At 47.1% G+C, this 19,487-nt stretch overlaps 1 protein-coding gene across 13 annotated transcripts in view; it reads right to left on the reverse strand.

Annotated features, from left to right (window-relative positions):
* Positions 1–19,487, reverse strand: part of fry (microtubule binding protein furry) — a 478,406-nt gene that overhangs the window by 66,591 nt on the left and 392,328 nt on the right. For all 13 annotated transcript variants that reach the window (XM_076184431.1, XM_076184430.1, XM_076184427.1 and 10 more), the window contains one exon: positions 994–1,128. In XM_076184431.1, coding sequence (XP_076040546.1) covers positions 994–1,128 — 135 coding nt within the window. The remainder of the gene's footprint in view (positions 1–993; positions 1,129–19,487) is intronic.

The following is a 19,487-nucleotide window of genomic DNA, read 5'->3' on the forward strand; positions in this document are numbered from 1 at the left end:
TATATATATATATATATATACATACATATATATATATATATATCATATATGTATATATATGTATATATATATATATATATATATATATATATATATATATATATATATATATATTGCAACACACACTCAATAGTCCTCAGTATATGTATTGTCATCTTAACCACATTAACTTTCTATTTTAATTCCTTGCAAACGCGATCGAGATTAGCGGGAGCTCGAGGGAAGCATATTCGTAAATTGATGCGTTGTCCGGCTAGGACTCGAACCTATCCGATACGTAACAAATGGACAGTGACTTAACCAATTGCGCTATCGAGGGGGATGATAGCGCAATTGATTAAGTCACTGTTCTTTTGTTATGTATCGGCGAGGTTCGAGACCTAGCCCTACAGTGTATCAGTTTCCGAATATGCTTCCATCGAGCTCCTGTTAGTCTCGATCGCGTTTGCAAGGAATTGAAATAGAAAAAAGTTGATGTGGTCGATAAGATATATATATATATATATATATATATATATATATATATATATATATATATATATATTCTTGTGGCATACACTGGTCATTTTATTCAGCTATATTGAGCTTACATAGCTAATCGTATTAACACAATCCATTAGAGGTGAAAACCTTAGATATTTTATTCTGGTTAGCGCTGGGCGATTTCTCTTCCTCCCCGAGGGCGAGGCTCGGTTCTTGGGGTTCTGTGCCAACCCTGAACCGAATAAAATCGTCTGGTATTAGCCAGAATAAAATCTAACAAGTATACGCCACTGTAGGATGCCTCTACATGATCAATATTTCTGGCACAATATATGGACTCGATACAATTATTCCTCCTACATGGGTCTATCAATACTATTCCTATATTGTCAATATTGTTTAATATGGGCTATTACACAAATTTTGCAGGTCGTGTATGGCCTGCTTACACACTTTTACACCCGCCTGAGACGCCCAATATCCTCCCCGCACGTGTCTTCCCCGACTTACATAGGGCAGGAGCTCGCTGGGGGCCATGCCCGTGATGATGAAGAGGTAGCGGATGATCACCTTCAGGTTGTTGGGCCAGCAGGAGCAAAGGGCCGCCCACACCTCCTCCACCTCCTTCGGGTGGTCGTCGCCGAACTGTCAAAGAAGAGAGGAACCGGGGTCAGCTCAGGTCAGGAAGGATAAGTCGAGTTCGTAGTTTTGCGGAGTGGATGGAGGGGAAATTACACTGACAGGTATACATCGATATACAGTGTGTGTATTTAAAGAAATGTGGGCATGGAGGCGGTGCTCCACGAGCATAGCTCCTGTTCTGTATATCACAATTGGGTAAACGCAGTGAGACAAACACACACAATACATATATACATATACATATATATATATATATATATATATATATATATATATATGAGAGAGAAACGAGGGAGAATTAGAGCAAAGAGATGATGATTTGAAACGAAAAATATATGGGTAGTCATCTTCCATTTTATTTCCTTTTGTTTCTCGTCTCATTTCTTGGAAATACGTCAAAACTAAACATGAACACTGCAGAGAGCGACAACGAGTCCGGACGTTATTCATCGCCGACACAAAAACTTTATTTATCTTCAAAGTTCCGCCAATAAGGCCACAGCAAGGCTCCTAGGTATACGTATAATTAATTCTAGGCATTAATCAACTAATTCTTAACATCCAATTAATTCTATATGGGGAAACTTGCTCCCCCCCCCACCTCTCTCCCCCGTCTACGTAGAAACCCTGCTCTGATTCCTCTGTTTGATTGTTTAATAATAATGAGCTGCGACGTGTACGCACGGAGACGCTTAGGTGTTGGGCGGAGTCCTACCTCCGATAGAGTGACGACATGTGGGGGGGGGGAGAGGGAGTCCTACGAGGGAAGGACCTGTGGAGTGCCGGCTACTTAATGCCAGTAGCCGGGACTCCACAAACTTAGAAACTTACTTCATACACATTTAAAACCTATTCAAGGTTCAACCTCGAATGAAGACTTCGTCGATGAAGGGTCATCCCTGACTCCCGTCGTGCAGCCCGACACTTCAAGGCCCGACAACCCCCCACCCCCCTCCCAACCCCCGGACTCATCATCGGGCAACCCCCACCTCCTCATCCACTCCATTTCCGGAATGGATGAGAAGAGATCTTCGTGTCACGTCATCCTTTCATCCATGCACTCCTATCTCGTACACTCTCTCTTCCCTGCTCGGCAGACATTCCGCAAGCTTTCAAGGCTCCTTTCATTCCATACGCTCCTATCTCATACACTCTCTCTTCCCTGCTCGGCAGACATTCCGCTAGCTTTCAAGGCTCCTTTCATTCCATACACTCTTATCTCATACACTCTCTCTTCCCTGCTCGGCAGACATTCCGCAAGCTTTCAAGGCTCCTTTCATTCCATCCACATCATTCTCGGTCTTCCTCTCACGTTCATTCCATCCACTTCTTTCCACACACACACTATTTTGTTCTCCTTTCCTCGCTCGTTCTCTCCGTGGCTAAAACATCCCAGCACTTGTTGATCTATGTGTTCGACATTTCTTTCCACCTTCGATCTCTGCCTCAACTCCACAAAGTGGAAAAAATGGGAGTGGAAAAAACATGCGGAGGGCAAGAAAATGTGGAGGTATGACGCCGAAGAGATAATGAAAACAAAAATAAAATGAAATAAAAGAAATAAAAAAAAGTCTGGAATTGAGTATGGCCTTGAAAATATCTCCAATACCATCACTACCAATGTCAATAATGATAAAACTATAATTGCATTATCAATATAATTACAATAATAATAATAATAATAATAATAATGAAGATGGTAATAATAATGGTGGCGAGGATAATGTGCAAAATGTTTAACTAACCCTCGTGTATAAAAATGACATTTGTGGAAACGGGGAAAGAGAGCTGTAAGCAACGAAGAGAGAGAGAGAGAGAGAGAGAGAGAGAGAGAGAGAGAGAGAGAGAGAGAGAGAGAGAGAGAGAGAGAGAGAGAGAGCAGAAAGCACGTGTGCACAGGCGGTGGTAATGTTAGGTGGGTCGTGGTGGTGTGTGGTGGATAATGGTGGCGAACGTACAACTGTGGTGAAGAGGTGCAAATAACGTGGTCGTGGCCGGACGGATTTTGGTGATGCTGGTAGTCACGATGGCTGTGGTGATAATGACGTGGGAGTGGTAGCGAGGGTGTTAGGGGTGGTGGTTGTTGTTGAGGAGGTTGAGGATAAGGAGGAACAAGAGAGGTAGGAAGAGGATGAATAGGAGAGGTAGGAGGATGAGGAGGCACAGGAGAGGTAGGAAGAGGAGGAGCAGATGGTGATGATGATAATGATGATGGTGGTGGTGACGGCAGTGGATGAGGATGATGATGGTGTAGGTGGAGTAGGTGGATGCGGGTGAATGAGTGGGGTGTGTGTGGGGGGGGGGGTGCAAGGTACCCTCGTCGGCTCGCAGGAACTTCTTTGGATCTTGAGCGACGCGATGGTCCCGGCCCAAGGAGGTTGCCGGGGAGAGATTGTTGGCCCATTACAGGAAGCCAGGAAGCAGACATCAACCCCCCCACCCCCCACCCCCACCCCCACCTGCTTGTCTCCCTCACCGCTGCCGACGCCGTCACCACCACCGTCACTATCACCACCATCACCACAACCGTCACTATCACCACCATCACCACCACCGTCACTATCACCACCATCACCACCACTGTCACTATCACCACCACCACTGTCACTATCACCACCATCACCACCACCGTCACTATCACCACCATCACCACCACCGTCACTATCACATCATCACCACATCACCGTCACTATCACCACCATCACCACCACATCACCGTCACTATCACCACCATCACCACCACCGTCACTATCACCGCCATCACCACCACATCACCGTCACTATCACCACCATCACCACCACCGTCACTATCACCACCACCGTCACTATCACCACCATCACCACCGTCACTATCACCACCACATCACCGTCACTATTACCACCACATCACCGTCGCTATCACCACTATCACCACCGTCACTATCACCACCATCACCACCACCACTAATCAACACTGATGGCCATGTTAAGGCACTTTACATATTTTGTTCTGGCTGACTACAGGTGTTTTTAATCAGTTGTAAGTGGGGTGGGTGGGTAAGGGGGGGGTTGAAGGGCACCTCTCCAGGGGGGGGGGGAGTTCGGACTCCTAAGCGTTCTCCCCGCGTGTTGGAAATTCCTGAAATTCGAATATTTAGAATATTCGGCACGAAAAAGCTTCCCGAAACTACAAAACTCTGGATACCGGAATCTTTTCTAAAACTCCCATAATTCATCTACGAAGAAGAAGAAGAAGAAGAAGAAGAAGAAGAAGAAGAAGAAGAAGAAGAAGAAGAAGAAGAAGAAGAAGAAGAAGAAGAAGAAGAAGAAGAAGAAGAAGAAGAAGAAGAAGAAGAAGAAGAAGAAGAAGAAGAAGAAGAAGAAGAAGAAGAAGAAGAAGAAGAAGAAGAAGAAGAAGAAGAAGAAGAAGAAGAAGAAAAAAAAAAAGAAGAGAGACTTTCGATTTCGAAAACTGGGCAGTTCCGATTTTCGGAGACGCTCCCAACTTGGAGGGACGTGACGTCACGGCGTTCTGGACTCGTTCATATGGACTCTCCGGCTGTCGCCAAACGTTTCTATTGAGCTGAAAGAAGCTCCCGATCTCGCGCCTTCCACAGCAACGGAGACGACGTGAAAACGAAATAACTTGTTATGGTAAGAAACCAATATGCCACACCGCCGCTCGGGGTTTTGCCGTGTCCTCCTCCTCCTCCTCCTCCTCCTCGCGGCACCATGGGGACTCGAACGCATCAACAGGTCTGTGACATTGTGTCGTGGTTACGTATGGGTTCGGGGGGGGAGGGGGAGAGGAGAGGGAGGGAGGAATGGAAGAGGAGAGGGAGGGAGGGGGAAGAGGAGAGGGAGGAGAAAGGGAAGAGGAGAAGGAGGGAGGAAGGGAAGAGGAGAGGGAGCGAGGGTTGGAGAGGAGAGGGAGGAGAGGGAGGAGAGAGGGGGTGAGTGAGGGAGAGAGGGAGACGGGAGGGAGGAAGGGAAGAGGAGAAGGCGGGATGAGGGGAAGAGGAGAGGGTGGGGGAGGGAAGAGGAGAGGGAGGGAGGAAGGGAAGAGGAGAAGGCGGGAGGAGGGAAAGATGAGAGGATGGGGGAGGGAAGAGGAGAGGGAGGGGGAAGAGGAGAGGGAGGGAGAGAGGGGGCAAGAGGAGAGGGAGAGAGGGGGAGGGGGAAGAGGAGAGGGAGGGAGGGAAGATGAGAGGGAGGGAGGGAAGAGGAGAGGGAGGGGGAAGAGGAGAGGGAGGTAGGGAAGAGGAGAGGGAGGGAGGGAAGAGGAGAGGGAGGGAGGGAGGGAGGGTGGGAGGGGGGTAGAGGAGAGAGAGGGAAGGAGGGAGGGGGAGAGGAGAGGGAGGGAGGGAGGGGGAAGAGGAGAGAGAGGGAGGGAGGGAGGGGGGGAGAGGAGAGGGAGGGAGGGAAGGGGAGAGGGAGCAGAGGAAGGGAAGGGGAGAGGGAACAGAGGAAGGGAAGGGGAGAGGGAACAGAGGGAGGGAAGGGGAGAGGGAGGGAGGAAAGAGAGGAAGGAAAAGAGGGATGGGGAGAGAAGAGGAGAGGGACGGAGGGAGGGGGAAGAGGAGAGGGAGGGAGGGAGAAGAGGGGAGGGAGGGAGAAAGGGAAGAGGAGAGGGAGGGTGGGAGAGGAGGAGAGGGATGGAGGGAGGAGGGAAGGGGAGAGGAAGGGAGGGGGAAGAGGAGAGGGAGGGAGAGGAGAGGGAGGGAAGGAGGGAGGAGGAAAGACAAGGGAGAGAGAAGAGGGAGGGAGAAGAGGGAGGGAGAAGAGGGAGAGAGGAGGAGAGGGAGGGGAGAGAGAAGAGGGAGAGAGGAGGAGAGGGAGGGGAGAGAGAAGAGGGAGAGAGGAGGAGAGGGAGGGGAGAGAGAGGAGTGAGAGAGGAGGAGGAGGAGGGAGGGGAGAGAGAAGAGGGAGAGAGGAGGAGAGGGAGGAGAGGGAGAAGAGGGAGAGAGGAGAGGGAGGGGAGAGAGAAGAGGGAGAGAAGAGGGAGAGAGGAGGAGAGGGAGGGGAGAGAGAAGAGGGAGAGAGGAGGAGAGGGAGGGGAGAGAGAAGAGGGAGAGAGGAGGAGAGGGAGGGAGGGGAGAGAGAAGAGGGAGAGAGGAGGAGAGGGAGGGGAGAGAGAAGAGGGAGGGAGGAAGATGGAAGAGAAAAAGGAGAGAGGGACGGAGGGAGGAATAGGGATGGGAGTAGGGGGAAGATTTAAGGAAGGAGGAAGAGAAGGAAAGACGAGTACAGGGGGAACGGGAGGGGGGAACGGGAGGGGGGAACGGGAGGGAGGGAAGGGAGGAGGGAGAGAAGGAAAAAGGAAATTGAGAGAGAGAGAGAGAGAGAGAGAGAGAGAGAGAGTAGGGGGAGATGTGGGGAGGAGGACAAGACAGGAAAAAAGGAAAGGGAGATAGAGAGGAAGGGGAGAGAGAGGGGGAAATGGAGTGGAGATAGAGAAAGATATATTCGAGAAAAAAAAAAGAAAAAAAAAAGAGAGAGAGAGAGAGAGAGAGAGCAAAACAGTGATGAAGAGACCGGGAGTGGGGATAACAAGGTGAAGAGTGTGGGAGAGGCAGGCAGACAAATTGAGGGATATCCATAGAGGTTCAGAAGGAGAGAGAGAGAGAGAGAGAGAGAAAGAGAGAGAAAGAGCATGTGGGCATGCATTTACGTGTCTATAAACTTTTTTTTTTTTTTTTTTTTTTTTTTTTTTAAAGAATCGAGTCTCTCGGCAGACTCTTCCATCAAGCTTCAACCCCATGGAAACCCCTTCCCCCTCCCCTCCTCCTCCACCACCACCACCTTCCACAAGGCCAGTCAGTGCGAGAGTGCCGCAACCGCCGCCGCTGCCGCCATTCCTCTCCTTTCTGGCGGCCATGGCGACCGCCAAAATATATTTCCCTTTATGCATTTTCACCTCCAAAATTTGTCCTTTTTTTTTTTTTTTTTAATTTCCTCTCGGTTTTTCAGATTTCTTGTCTAGAATGTCAGGAAGGAAGCTCAAGTTCCCTCCAATTTTTTTTATATATATATTTCATTTATTCATTTATATATTTTTATTTCTTCTACTATCCACTCCCAGCTACCTATTTCCTTTTGTTTTCTCCTGTAGGTCTCATTGTCCTATCTTAACCTCTTCAGCAAAGACCTTTATAGGCTTTCTTATGGTTAAATCCTGGCGATTCTTTCCCTGATATGGGAAAGGGAGAGGGAGGCATCATGTCGGCCGGTGAATTTTATTAAGCTAAATGGACGTCACTGTAGTACTAAAATAATAATAATAATAATTATAATAGTAATAATAAATAAACAAATAAACAAAAATAACAAATAAATAATGAAACAACAACAACAACAACAACTATTTCTCTCGAGGAGTCGTCAGGACTTTTACTGTCGTGGTTGTGAAGGGAAGGAGGGAGGGAGGGAGGGAGGGAGGGAGGGTCCCCCCACCCCCCTCTGCTGAATAAAATCGCCTGAAGGGAGGGGGAGCTGAAGCAAGCGACTGAGAGAAAGGGGAGTTTCTGTCCTCTTGTCGCACTGTATGGGAATGTACCGCTCGGCCTCTTTCATACACCGGAAAGTGGCAGTTGCCGACAAGATTGACGAATTAAACACCATGTGAGGACGGAGCCTTTATTTGTACGACGTTTCGCTTAGTACAGCTTTTTCAAGTACGAAACGTCGTACAAATAAAGGCTCCGTCCTCATATGGTGTTTAACTCGTCACTCTTTCATACAACGGAAAGTGGCAGGCTGAGGGGGACCTCGCCTTCATCAAAGTCTGACGAAGAACAAAAAGGAGGAAAAAGAATAACAAGAATAAAAGGAAGAAGAGGAAGATGAGAAAGAAGGAAAAGAAGAGGGAGATAAAAAAGAAGGAAAAGAATAATAATAATATGAAGAAGAAAAAGAAGAGGAATAATAATATTGAGAAGAAAAAATCCCACGTTTTCATGGCGTTCTTACGGTGTTATTCTTAAAAAAGATCTTTCCTTATATAAATCCTTGGAAGGGAAATATTTATATAAGGAACTATTTTAAGAATACCAACGTAAGAATCTTACGGTGGTATCCTTAAAGAAAAGAAAAGAAAAGAAAAAAAATCCTTATATAAATCCCCTTCCAAAGGACTTGACTTATACATGATTTATATAAGGAAATATATTTTTCTAAGAATATCACCGTTAGCTCCATCACACCGCTGATTTCCTTTCTGATACTTTGTCCTAAGCTGGCGCCAAACGATTTTATTCATCTGAGAAAAATGGGGCATTTGGCGACGCGCAGGTTCATCTTCAAATCTGATTGGACGAGGCCACATCGATGGCGCCAACAGACTCCCAAGTCTCGCAATTCTTCATTATCCTTCTTTAATTCGCAAAATTCTTTTCCTCCTCTCCCTCCCTTCCCACCCCTTTCGCTCGAAATTATCCTCTTCTCACGTTTCTCCCCTTTTATCATTCCTTTCCTTCCCTTCCCCCTCTTCTTCCCCCCCCCCCCCCCCTTGAAGACTTGTGATTCGCGTGATGGAGACTAAGTAATTTTGATGAAAGGATCAAAGATTCTTTTTTTTTTTTCCATTTCGGTCCACGTAGTTTAATGAGCACTCAATCCTGAAACGCTCTATCTCTTCCTCCCCCTCCCCCTCTTCCTCCTCCTCTTCTCACTCAGTTCCGCGTCCACGTGTCCGTCAAGAAAACAGTTTTGTCCCTTTTGAAAGGAAAGAAAAAAAAAACAATTAACATGGATACTACCTCCTCTTGGCCGCGAACGGGAGAGAGAGAGAGAGAGAGAGAGAGAGAGAGAGAGAGAGAGAGGAGTCAGAAAGAGGAGAGAAAGGGAAGAAAGACAGAAGGTGAGAGAGACTGAGATAGAGAGAGAGAGAGAGAAGGAGAGTGAGTGAAAGGAGTCAGAGAAAGAGGGAGAGAAAGGGAAGAAAGACAGAAGGTGAGTGAATGAGTGTGAGTGAGAGAGAGCGAGAGAGGAGAGTGAAAGGAAAGAGTCAGAGAGAGAGGAGAAGAAGAGTGATAGAAAGAAAAGAGAGAAGACAGAAGATGAGTGAGTGAGAGAAAGGAGAGAGAGAAAGGAGAGAGAGAAAGGAGAGAGAGAGAGAGAGAGAGAGAGAGAGAGAGAGAGAGAGAGAGAACAGTAGCCGGACCCGATTCTGATTCTTCTTTTTCCCTCTTCTTCGCGTAAACTTTATAACGCCAATTATTTTCCACCTGAAATCACCCCCAACGCAAAAATATTCTTGAAGAAATTTTGACAACAACGGGCAAGTGATTAGGGGCCACGTCCCGAGTGACGCTTGATGGCACTGAAGCAGTGTCTGATAGTGCCGCAACAACACGAGGCACTGTCGGCAGTGGATGGACCTTTCCTTGGCGTATTTCTTATTTTCTTCTTCAAATCTCCTTCATCCTCTTCTAACTTGCTCTTCACCTCCTCGCACGAAACCTCAAAGACTGTTTTTCAAAAACTATTTTCGAAATTTTTAAGAGCTCCTTCCTCCCTTACAAAAAAGAAAAAAAAGAAAAAAAGAAAGAAAAACAGTTTTGTCCCTTTTGAAAGGAAAGAAAAAAAAAACAATTAACATGGATACTACCTCCTCTTGGCCGCGAACGGGAGAGAGAGAGAGAGAGAGAGAGAGGGAGAGAGACTGAGATAGAGAGAGAGAGAGAGAGAGAAGGAGAGTGAGTGAAAGGAGTCAGAGAAAGAGGGAGAGAAAGGGAAGAAAGACAGAAGGTGAGTGAATGAGTGTGAGTGAGTGTGAGTGAGAGAGAGCGAGAGAGAGAGATTGAGAGAGAGCGAGAGAGGAGAGTGAAAGGAAAGAGTCAGAGAGAGAGGGAGAGCAGAAGAGTGAGAGAAAGAAAAGAGAGTCAGGAGGTGAGTGAAAGGACAGAGACACAGAAGGAGAGCGAGAAAGAGAGAGAGAGAGAGAGAGAGAGAGAGAGAGAGAGAGAGAGAGAGAGAGAACAGTAGCCGGACCCGATTCTGATTCTTCTTTTTCCCTCTTCTTCGCGTAAACTTTATAACGCCCATTATTTTCCACCTGAAATCACCCCCAACGCAAAAATATTCTTGAAGAAATTTTGACAACAACGGGCCAGTGATTAGGGGCCACGTCCCGAGTGACGCTTGATGGCACTGAAGCAGTGTCTGACAATGCCGCAACGACACGAGGCACTGTCGGCAGTGGATGGACCTTTCCTTGGCGTATTTCTTATTTTCTTCTTCAAATCTCCTTCATCCTCTTCTTACTTGCTCTTCACCTCCTCGCACGAAACCTCAAAGACTATTTTTCAAAAACTATTTTCGAAATTTTTAAGAGCTTCTTCCTCCCTTACAAAAAAGAAAAAAAGAAAAAAAGAAAAAAGAAAAGAAGCTTGCGAACACATGAAGGCACGCTCACACTCACCAAATTCTTCAGCAAAAGAAGAATAAGGATACTAGAGGGTACTAGAAACGAGCCAATACTTCTATGTACAAGATAGGGAATTCTGGAGAGAATAAATGGACAAAAATGGGCCCAAATTCCCAATATCTTTTTTTTTTTAACAAGGCTGACATTTCGATTTTCGTCTGGAAATATCATGATTATTACGCTGAGAAATGCGCGTGTGGACGGACGGCATCTATTTAGCCTGAAAAAAAAAAAAAAAGACAAGGAGAGAAAAAGGGGAAAAATAAAAGAATGAAAAAAGGGGAAACAATAGAAAAAAGGACTTCACGAAAGACAGAGAAACCTAGGTAGAGTTGAAGGCGTGATTCCATTGGACTTCGCAAAGAACTGAAGAACTTTCTTCGGACTTCGCCAAAGAACTTTCTTCCTGGAAGGAAGACTGGCGAGAATGTGGCGCCGTAATTATCATCATCATTATTATCTTTTCCGTTCACAACGACAACTTATTCCAAAACTTTCTTTATTCTGGATAACTCCTAACTATTTCATAAAGGGAAGAGAACACAGACCGTGGCGACTCTCTCTCTCTCTCTTCCTCAATCCTCATTTCTCGCTGTGAATCGCGCTTTTTTCCAGTTCAATAAGTTCAAGAGAAAAACAAGTCATTTCACGACATATTTCCTCCCCCCCTCCCCCCCACCTTCCCCTTAAGCCACTCTTATTGCTAACCTTATCTAGGTTCCAGCGAGCAACCTATCCGCGGGTCCCCTGCAGCTCCATTTTTTTTTTCAAGATTTTTTTTTCTTCGTGTTTTTTATTTTATCTTATTTTTTCGTGCTTTTATTTTATTTCTTCGTGTTTTTTTTTTTTAATTTTCGTTAACCGACCTACTCTGTTTCACCTCCAGTCCTCCACCATGTCTCTTTCTCGGTGGTCCTACACACCGTAAACAAGGTCGTTTTCACGCAAGGGAATCTGTGGCCGCAACTATAGAGTCTGTGCGTCCCTGGGAGTCCGTTCAGTGTGTGGCATACTCCCATGCCAAATCAACCTTAATAATGCTTCTCTCTCTCTTATTTCTTACCTATGTGCAATTGCTTTTCTATATGTAGTAAAGGAGGCTGTATAATATAATGTCTATTACTTTTTAAGAATATAACAACGATTAGCTATCACCCATCCCACTAGTCTCGTCTGTGACACATCGGCGTGGCAACATGGCGGGGATAAAGCGATTTTGCCACGTGTCGTAGAATTTATTCAAATCGTTGATATAATCCTAAAAAGTGTACTCATTGTACTATGCAACTTTCTTTACTGTACACAAAATAAAAAAATCAAAGAGCACATGGATGGGAAATAAGAGAGAGAGAGAGAGGCATGTATCAAGGTTGATTTGGCAATATGATAAGTGGTAAATCACAACAAATGCCACACCTTGAACGGACTTCTTGCAGCGCACGGACTATAGTCACCTCCCATTGTCTTCAGCTGAAGCCTTTGAGTGGCCTCGTGCGAAAGGTTACATTGAGAACTATAGAGAGCAAGTGGTTACCGCCACCAGTGGGGGTTCTAAAGCGTCCTAAGACTTTTCTAGTTCTCGCTGTTACCAAGCTATTTTATTCAGCTATATACAAGGGTTAAACTTGTGCTTAATCAGCCCTTAAGGGCCCTCACCCACGGTGCGATCTGATCTTGAGGCTGCTGGACAGATCTGGTTGGATTCGATCTGATTGGATCGTGTATGGACTGATTTTAGTTTGTCCGACCGACATACACGATCCAATCTGGTCGCATCCGACCAGATCTGTCCGGCGGCCTGAAGGCCGGATCGTACCGTGGATAGGGAGCCTTTAACGAATATGAAAAACTGAGTGTTTTCTCTGGCTGTCGCCAGATTATTTTATTCACCTCTTTGGAGTGAGTATCCTCAGCCCATCCACCGGGACAGGTTTGAGATACGTCTCATGCTTTCACGGCAGATACACAGCCACGAGCTATAGTTCTCACAACGTCAATAGGATTGTTTTGTTAAGTATATGACATATTTTCCATTGTAGTATTTAGCTTCCAGTTGGGTAATTTTCTTGAACAGAAGAAAGTTGTCAGAGAAATTTAATTTCGTATCATGAAAAACTCTGGGTAAGTTAAACCTTTTGTTTGTGATTATGCAGTCTGAGCATATATCTTTTGTTGTGTGTGTTGAGTGGGAGCCTGCCAGAATGGGGACGGGGTCATTCTGTCGCGTCACTGTAACCTTGGGTGCTGTCGCGTCCCAAGTGATGCATGGTCCCCGAGTATGAGCGGAGTGCCACAAGACTCAGTCCTGTTACCGCGCGGGCCTTCCACTGCGCTAATCCCCGTAAATCTCCTTCAAATCCCCCTTTCACCCTCTTCCCACCACTCATTCAAGGTCAACTTGGGTCACGCATCTGTGTCGTCTCTACATGACCCTTGACCTTCAACCTAACCCCACGATCCAAGCGATTCTGAACACGTTTTCTCTCGTGTCCCTATACTTGTATAATGCTGTTCATAAGACTCCTGAAGGGACAAATTCAACACTGAATAGATTACGAAGGAAGATTATGCCAACAGACCTTTTGGTCCATAGCTAGGTCGGATGCGAAAAAAGAATAAATAAATAAGGTAAAGATAATGACAAATAATAAACAGATAATAATAAATAATAAATGAATAAATAAAAGAAATGGCAGGCATTACAACATATTGCTTAGGTGTTTATGTAAATGAACCTTAAAACCTCAAACTGTACTGCATTGCACTGCCTCTGCAGGAAGTTCATTCCATTCATTTACTACACGGTTGGCGAAGTTGTTTCTACACACTTCTAAATTTTATAAATCTATGTCGTGCTTACACCAACTACCACTAGTTCTCGGTGTGTAGTTCCTTCGGACACTGTGGGTCCCTGAGGGTCCTTGGATGCTTCAGGATCCCTAAGGATTAACCTGTTTCCCAAGAAGCGTCTGTAACAACCCCCCCCTCTCTCTCTTTCTCTCTTCCAACTTGCTCTCTATTCCCTCGTGTCCTTGTCACCGGGTCTTCCTTCCTTCCTTCACAAGGTCTCTCGGGACTCACCATTCCCGCTTCCCACATCCTTCGCGGATTTCTAGAAATCCTGACCTATATTGGAGAAAAACAAAATATTCGCGGGTGGGGGGGGGATCACGCGCACGCACGAACCGACACAATTACCGGATACAGGAAACAAAGATCTCTATTCTTCTTAGAATAATAAAACAAAATGTTGCTTTTGTGATTTAATCGGTCGAATTGGGAGACGGGTCTGAAGCTTCTCAACAATTAATGGTTGCTGTTAAGTACACAGGACATTGCACAATTAATGGTCGCGGTTAAGCACACAGAACACTGGATATCTCCATGTCCGGTTGGTGTTCATACAGTTACGGTCTAACGACTTCGGTGGTGATAGTGGAGGTGGTGATAGTGGGGGTCGAGAAGATGGTGGTGACGGTGGTGGTGATAGTGGTGGTCGAGAAGGTGGTGGTGACAGTGGTTGTGGTGGAGGCGATGGTGGTGGTGTTGGTGACAGAGGTGACAGTGGCGGTGGAGGTGGTAATGCTGATGATGGTGATAGTGGTGATGACAGTGGTGGTGATAGTGGTGATGTTGGTGTTGCCCATATGTCGAGCCCACGAAGTCTGAAGGGATATGGCAGTCCCAGGACGAGACCTGAGGACGTGGAGGAAGCACGGGAGGTCTGACGAGATCGAAGAAGAAGAAGGGGAGGAAGGGAGGGAAGGAAAGAAGGGAGGGGAGAAAAGTAGGGAGGGGAAGAAGGGAAGGAAGGGAGGAAGAGAAGGAGGGTAGGAGGGGAAAGGGAGGAGAGGGGAAGGGAGAGGAGGAAAAAAGGGAGAGAAGAGGGGAGGAAAGAAGGGAGAGAAGAGGGGAGGAAAGAAGGGAGAGAAGAGGGGAGGACAGAAGAAAAGGGAAGTAGGGTGGGGAAGAAAGAAGGCAGGGATGGGAGGGCAGGGAGGAAGAGGAGGAGGGTAGAAGGGGAAAAGGAGGGGAGGGGAAGGGAAGGTAGGGTAGGAAAGAAGGCAGGGTAGGGAGGGAAGAAGGCAGGGAAGGGAGGTGAAGAAGGGAGGGCAGGGAAGAAGAGAAGGAGGGTAGGGTAGGGTGGGGGAAGGGAGGGGAGGACGGGTGGGGAGGGAAGGGAAGGGAAGAAGGGAGGAGAGGGGAGGAGATGAAAGAAGGCAGAGAAAGGAAGGGAAGAAGAGAACGAGGGTGGCTGAGGGGGAGGGAGAGGGGGAGGGGGGAGGGAGGGGAGGAGGGAGAGGGGGAGGGGGAGGGAGGGGAGGAGGGGAGGGAAAGGGATAACATATTCAGAACAAACTTTGAGAAGAACTCAAAAGAAAAAGGTAAACCGGAACTTTCAAAAGTGTTGAAGGTCGAGGAGGAGGAGGAGGAGGAGGAGGCAGGAGGAGGAGGCGAGGTGATGACGTTGGGGAGGAAAAGTAGAAAATACAAAGTGGAGCAAAGGAAAAGGAAGGGAGGAAATGAGGCGAAGAGAGGGGAAGAGAGGGAACGTGAAGAGAGGGGAAGAGAGGGAACATGAAGAGAGGGGAATAGAGGGAAAGTGAAGGAAAGGGAAGGAAAGGGAAAGACAGGGAAGGGGAGAGAATACGAAGGAAAGGGAATGGGGTGAATATGAATGAAAGGGAACGGAAAAGAAGACAACAAAAAGAGAGCTATGGAATGTATAAACTAAACGCTAAATCAATGAGGGGGGAAAGAGAGCGTGGAAAAAGAGAGTGAGGAGGTGAGGGGTGAGAGTTGAGGAGTGAGGGTTGAGGGGAGGTGAGGGGTGAGAGGGTGAAAGTTCAAAGGGAGGTATATAGTGGGGTGGATGGGGGGGGCATATGCTGTGGCGACCGGGGGGGGGAAGGGGGTGAGGGGAGGGGAAAGGGGGTGAGGGGAGGGGAAAGGGGGGTGAGGGGGGAGTCAAGAGAAATGAAGTGAGAGGATACAAAGATTGGAGAGTGTGGGGGTGGGGGGGAGGGCCGGGTGTCGGGGGGGGGCAGAGAAGGGGAGCTAACGTGCCCTAATGGGAGCAAAATGGGGGAGGGTGGGAAGCAGAATGGACGGGGAGTGAGTGAGCAGAGGGCTTAGGTGGCTGTTGTTGTTGTTGTTGTTGTTGTTGTTCCTTAAGGGCCATTTACACGGTCGAACAGATTGACAAACCCGGTTTCTCAAGCAAGTGTTTGAAGTGATGTTTGACCGTGTGAATGGGGTATTTGGTCGTCAAACACGTTTGTCGAACGTGTTTGACAACCAAATACCCTATTCACACGGTCAAACATCACTTCAAACACTTGTTTGACAAACCGGGTTTGTCAAACCGTTTGACCGTCTAAACGCCCCTTTAGACTGTCTGTCCAAGCAGTCCCGTCTCCCCAACGAACGCCCCGGCCGGGACGGGAGTTTTCCCACAAATCCTTTATGGAGTGTATGTTGTGTTGTTTGCCTGCGTGATTGTGTATAATGCAGTCTTTCATTATGTGTTGGGTAGTATGGGATGAAATGTTACATCCTAGGCAGTTGTCCACAATGCTGTCATCCAGCGTAGGTGGGGAGGGATGGTGAGGAGGTGGAAGGGTGGAGGATTGGGAGTTTGAATGGGAGGGGAGATGGGAGGGCAGTAGAACGGGGAGAGGGTAAAGAGGGACGGATTGGGAGGGGTCTCTCCTAAAAAGGGGTAAAGGGAGGCAGGCACTACTGGCTTGGCGTGAGTTCAGTCTTACTATTGCTTCCGAAGATTAAACACGTTTGTCTGTAGTGCTTTGTTACAGTGTGATTAATACAGTGTTAGATTTTTGTTAAATTCGTATTATTTAGCCACCCTGTACAAGAAGAGTGATTATGAATAGAGATATGGGGACGATGCTGCAGAGGCGATGTGGAGGGCTTTGGGGCTCTTGAGTGAAACGTACACCATAAGCGAACGGGTTTCCTGTACAGGACCAGGAGCCGATTTTCGATATATATATATATATATTTATATATATATATATATATACTGTATATATATATATATATATATATATATATATATATATATATATCTTTTTTTTTTTTTTTTTTTTTTTTTTTTTTTTTTTTTTTAAGACGGTCCAGAAAACCAAAATTCAAACGAAGCAACTTTGGCAATAGTCGAGATACGAGTTTTCCCAGTTACGTTTACTAGTGGAGGCTAGTTCAAGAATGTTATGGTATCACAAAGAAAAACTTAGATGGTACTGAGAGGAGGATACAAAAAAAAAAAAAAGGATTTGTGGAAAATGGCGATTCTTGGCGTCTCTGAGCGAGGCTGGGTTTTCTCTCTGCCAATGGAGAGGACACAAAGGTCAGAGATCAGGTGTGTTCTGCTGCGATTTCTTCTGCAATAATGGAGAGGGGGGACGGGGCCGCCAGGCCTGGCGAACGGCGTAGAAAAATGCCGTGTTGTCAGCATAAGACTGATTGATGCTGCAAGGTCAAGTAGGTCGTCGTTTATTAACAAGGGGAAGAGAGGAGGGAGGGAGGGAGGGAGGGAGAGAGAGAGGGAAGGAAGGAGAGGGAGAGGGACAGAGGGAGAGAGAGGGACAGAGGGAGATAGAGACATAGGGAAAGAGTGAGAGAGAGAGAGAGAGAGAGACAGAGTGAGAGTGAGAGAGAGAAGGGGGAGAGAGAGAGGTGGGAGAGAGAGAGGGGGGAGAGGGAGAGAGAGAGATAGGAGATACAGAAGGAGGGAGACAATGGAGTAGGGAAGTAAGGAAGAAGGGAAGGAGGAAAGGAAAGAAAGGCGAGGGAGGAGGGGAGGTACAGGAAAGTAAGGGGATAACTAGATAAGGGAGGATGGGAGGGAGAGAAGAAGGGAGTGGCGGAAGGAAGGAGGGAAGGAGGATGGGAAGGAGAGAAGAAGGAAAGGAGGATTGAGAGAGGAATATAAGGAAGTAGTGAGGGAGGGTGGGAGGTGGAGAGAGGGATAGGGTAGTGGAGACTGAGGGAGTGAGGGACGGAAGGAAATAAGGAGGGAAGGAGGGATGGAAATTGAGGTGAGAAGAGGGAGGGGTTGGGAGTTGAGGGGGGGGGGAGGGGGAGTGGGGGGGAGGTTGTGGAGTTGGGTCCTCGACGGAGCCACGAGTAATTTGCAGCCAAGAAACACGATTACCCAGGCGATGAGACACACGCTGGCGCAGGACATACGAGACGAGAAAAATACAAAAGAAAAATCTGGAGGGGAGAGGACAGGACGGGAATAGAGAGGAGGGGAGGGGAGGTATGTGGAGGAGAGGAGGGGAGATGAGGGGCAGGGGGAGGTGTGTGGAGGAGAGGAGGGGAGAGGAAGGGAATGGGGGAGGTGTGTGGAGGAAATAAGAGGGGAGTAGAAAGGCGAGAAGAGGTGAATCGTTACGAGAAAAAAGAAATGGGTAAAGGGAAGGAAAGAGAAGGGATGGGAAGAGAGGGGAGGGGAAGGGAGGAGAGGGGAGAGGAAGGGAGGAGAGGGGAGAGGAAGGGAGGAGAGGGGAGAGGAAGGGAGGAGAGGGGAGAGGAAGGGAGGAGAGGGGAGAGGAAGGGAGGAGAGGGGAGAGGAAGGGAGGAGAGGGGAGGGGAAGGGAGGGGAAGAGAGGTGAGGGGAAGAGAAGAGAGGGGGAGGCGAAAAGTGGGATAAGATGGAGAGATGGAGAGAGGTTGAGATGGGAGAGGAAGTGAGGGAATGGAAGGTAAAGAGAAAGAAGAGGAGGAGAGGGGAGAAGAGGGAAACGGGAGAGGGGAGGATAGGGAGGGAGTGCTGGGTAAACGGGAGAAAAGGACAGAAGGCAAAGGGAGGTAGGGAGGAAAGTGAAGGCAAATAAAGGGAAGGGAAGGTAAAGGAAGGGGATAGAGAGTAATAGGAATAGGTGGGTTTTCGAACCAATTTTACACATTTTTACGATATCTTAATAAACACTATTTTATACAGTTCTATACTTATTAACAAATTACACTTTTACACATTTTAACACTAAACACAAACTTACATAACCGCCTCGCACTATTTTACACAATTCTACACTATAAGCAATTCACATTTTTACACAAATTTACACTAAAAACAAACACCATTATATAATCGCCTCGCACTATTTTACACAATTCTACACTATAATAAACAATTCACATTTTTACACAAACTTACACTAAACACATATTTACACCATTTCAAACAACTACAAACACAAACTTTCACTATTTTCCACCAGTTGACGGAAACAAGTGCTGTAGTCGAGAGGCGTGTAAATTGGCAATTTCAGGCACAGAATGTCCAACAGAACGACCAGAGGTCAAAACCTAGTGCCTTGACTTTTGTCACTCCCCGAACCTGATCACGTGATCATCCGGCAAGCTTCTTGGGAGACATCCGATGGATGACCGTGGATGATGAGGCAGCCAGGGGCTTTGGATGAACCCCCCCACCCCTATCCCCCATCTCCCCAAGTATAATGTTTTTTGTTTCTTCCTCTTGTCGAAGGGAAAGCGAGGAAGGAGCGCAACAAGTGTTCTTGTGCACGAGTGTGCGAATATCACGGGATTGTCACTCATGTACATAAATACAGGGAGGGAGAATTTAACTGTAAGGAGGTGAGGGAGAAAGGAGAAAGGAGGGATGGAGGAAGAAGGGAGGTAGGGAGAAGGGAGAAGGGAAGGAGTAGAGACAGGAAGAAGGGAGGTAGGGAGCAGTAAGGGAGACGAGAGAAAGAGGGAAGGAGGAAGAAGGGAGATAGGGAGAAGGGAGGAAGAAGGGAGGCAGGGAGACGGGAGTTTGGGAGAAAGGAGGGAAAAGGGAGGGAGAAGTGGGAAGGAGGGAAAAGGGAGAAATGAGGGAGAGATTAAGAAGAGAGTAGGGAGAAGGGAATAAGGAGAAGGGAGTAGATAGTAGGGAGAAAGGAGAAGATGGAAGAGAGTAGGA

Source organism: Oratosquilla oratoria, chromosome 4, assembly GCF_046742065.1.
Source record: "Oratosquilla oratoria isolate Oo_2021 chromosome 4, ASM4674206v1, whole genome shotgun sequence".
Classification (NCBI taxonomy): domain Eukaryota; kingdom Metazoa; phylum Arthropoda; class Malacostraca; order Stomatopoda; family Squillidae; genus Oratosquilla; species Oratosquilla oratoria.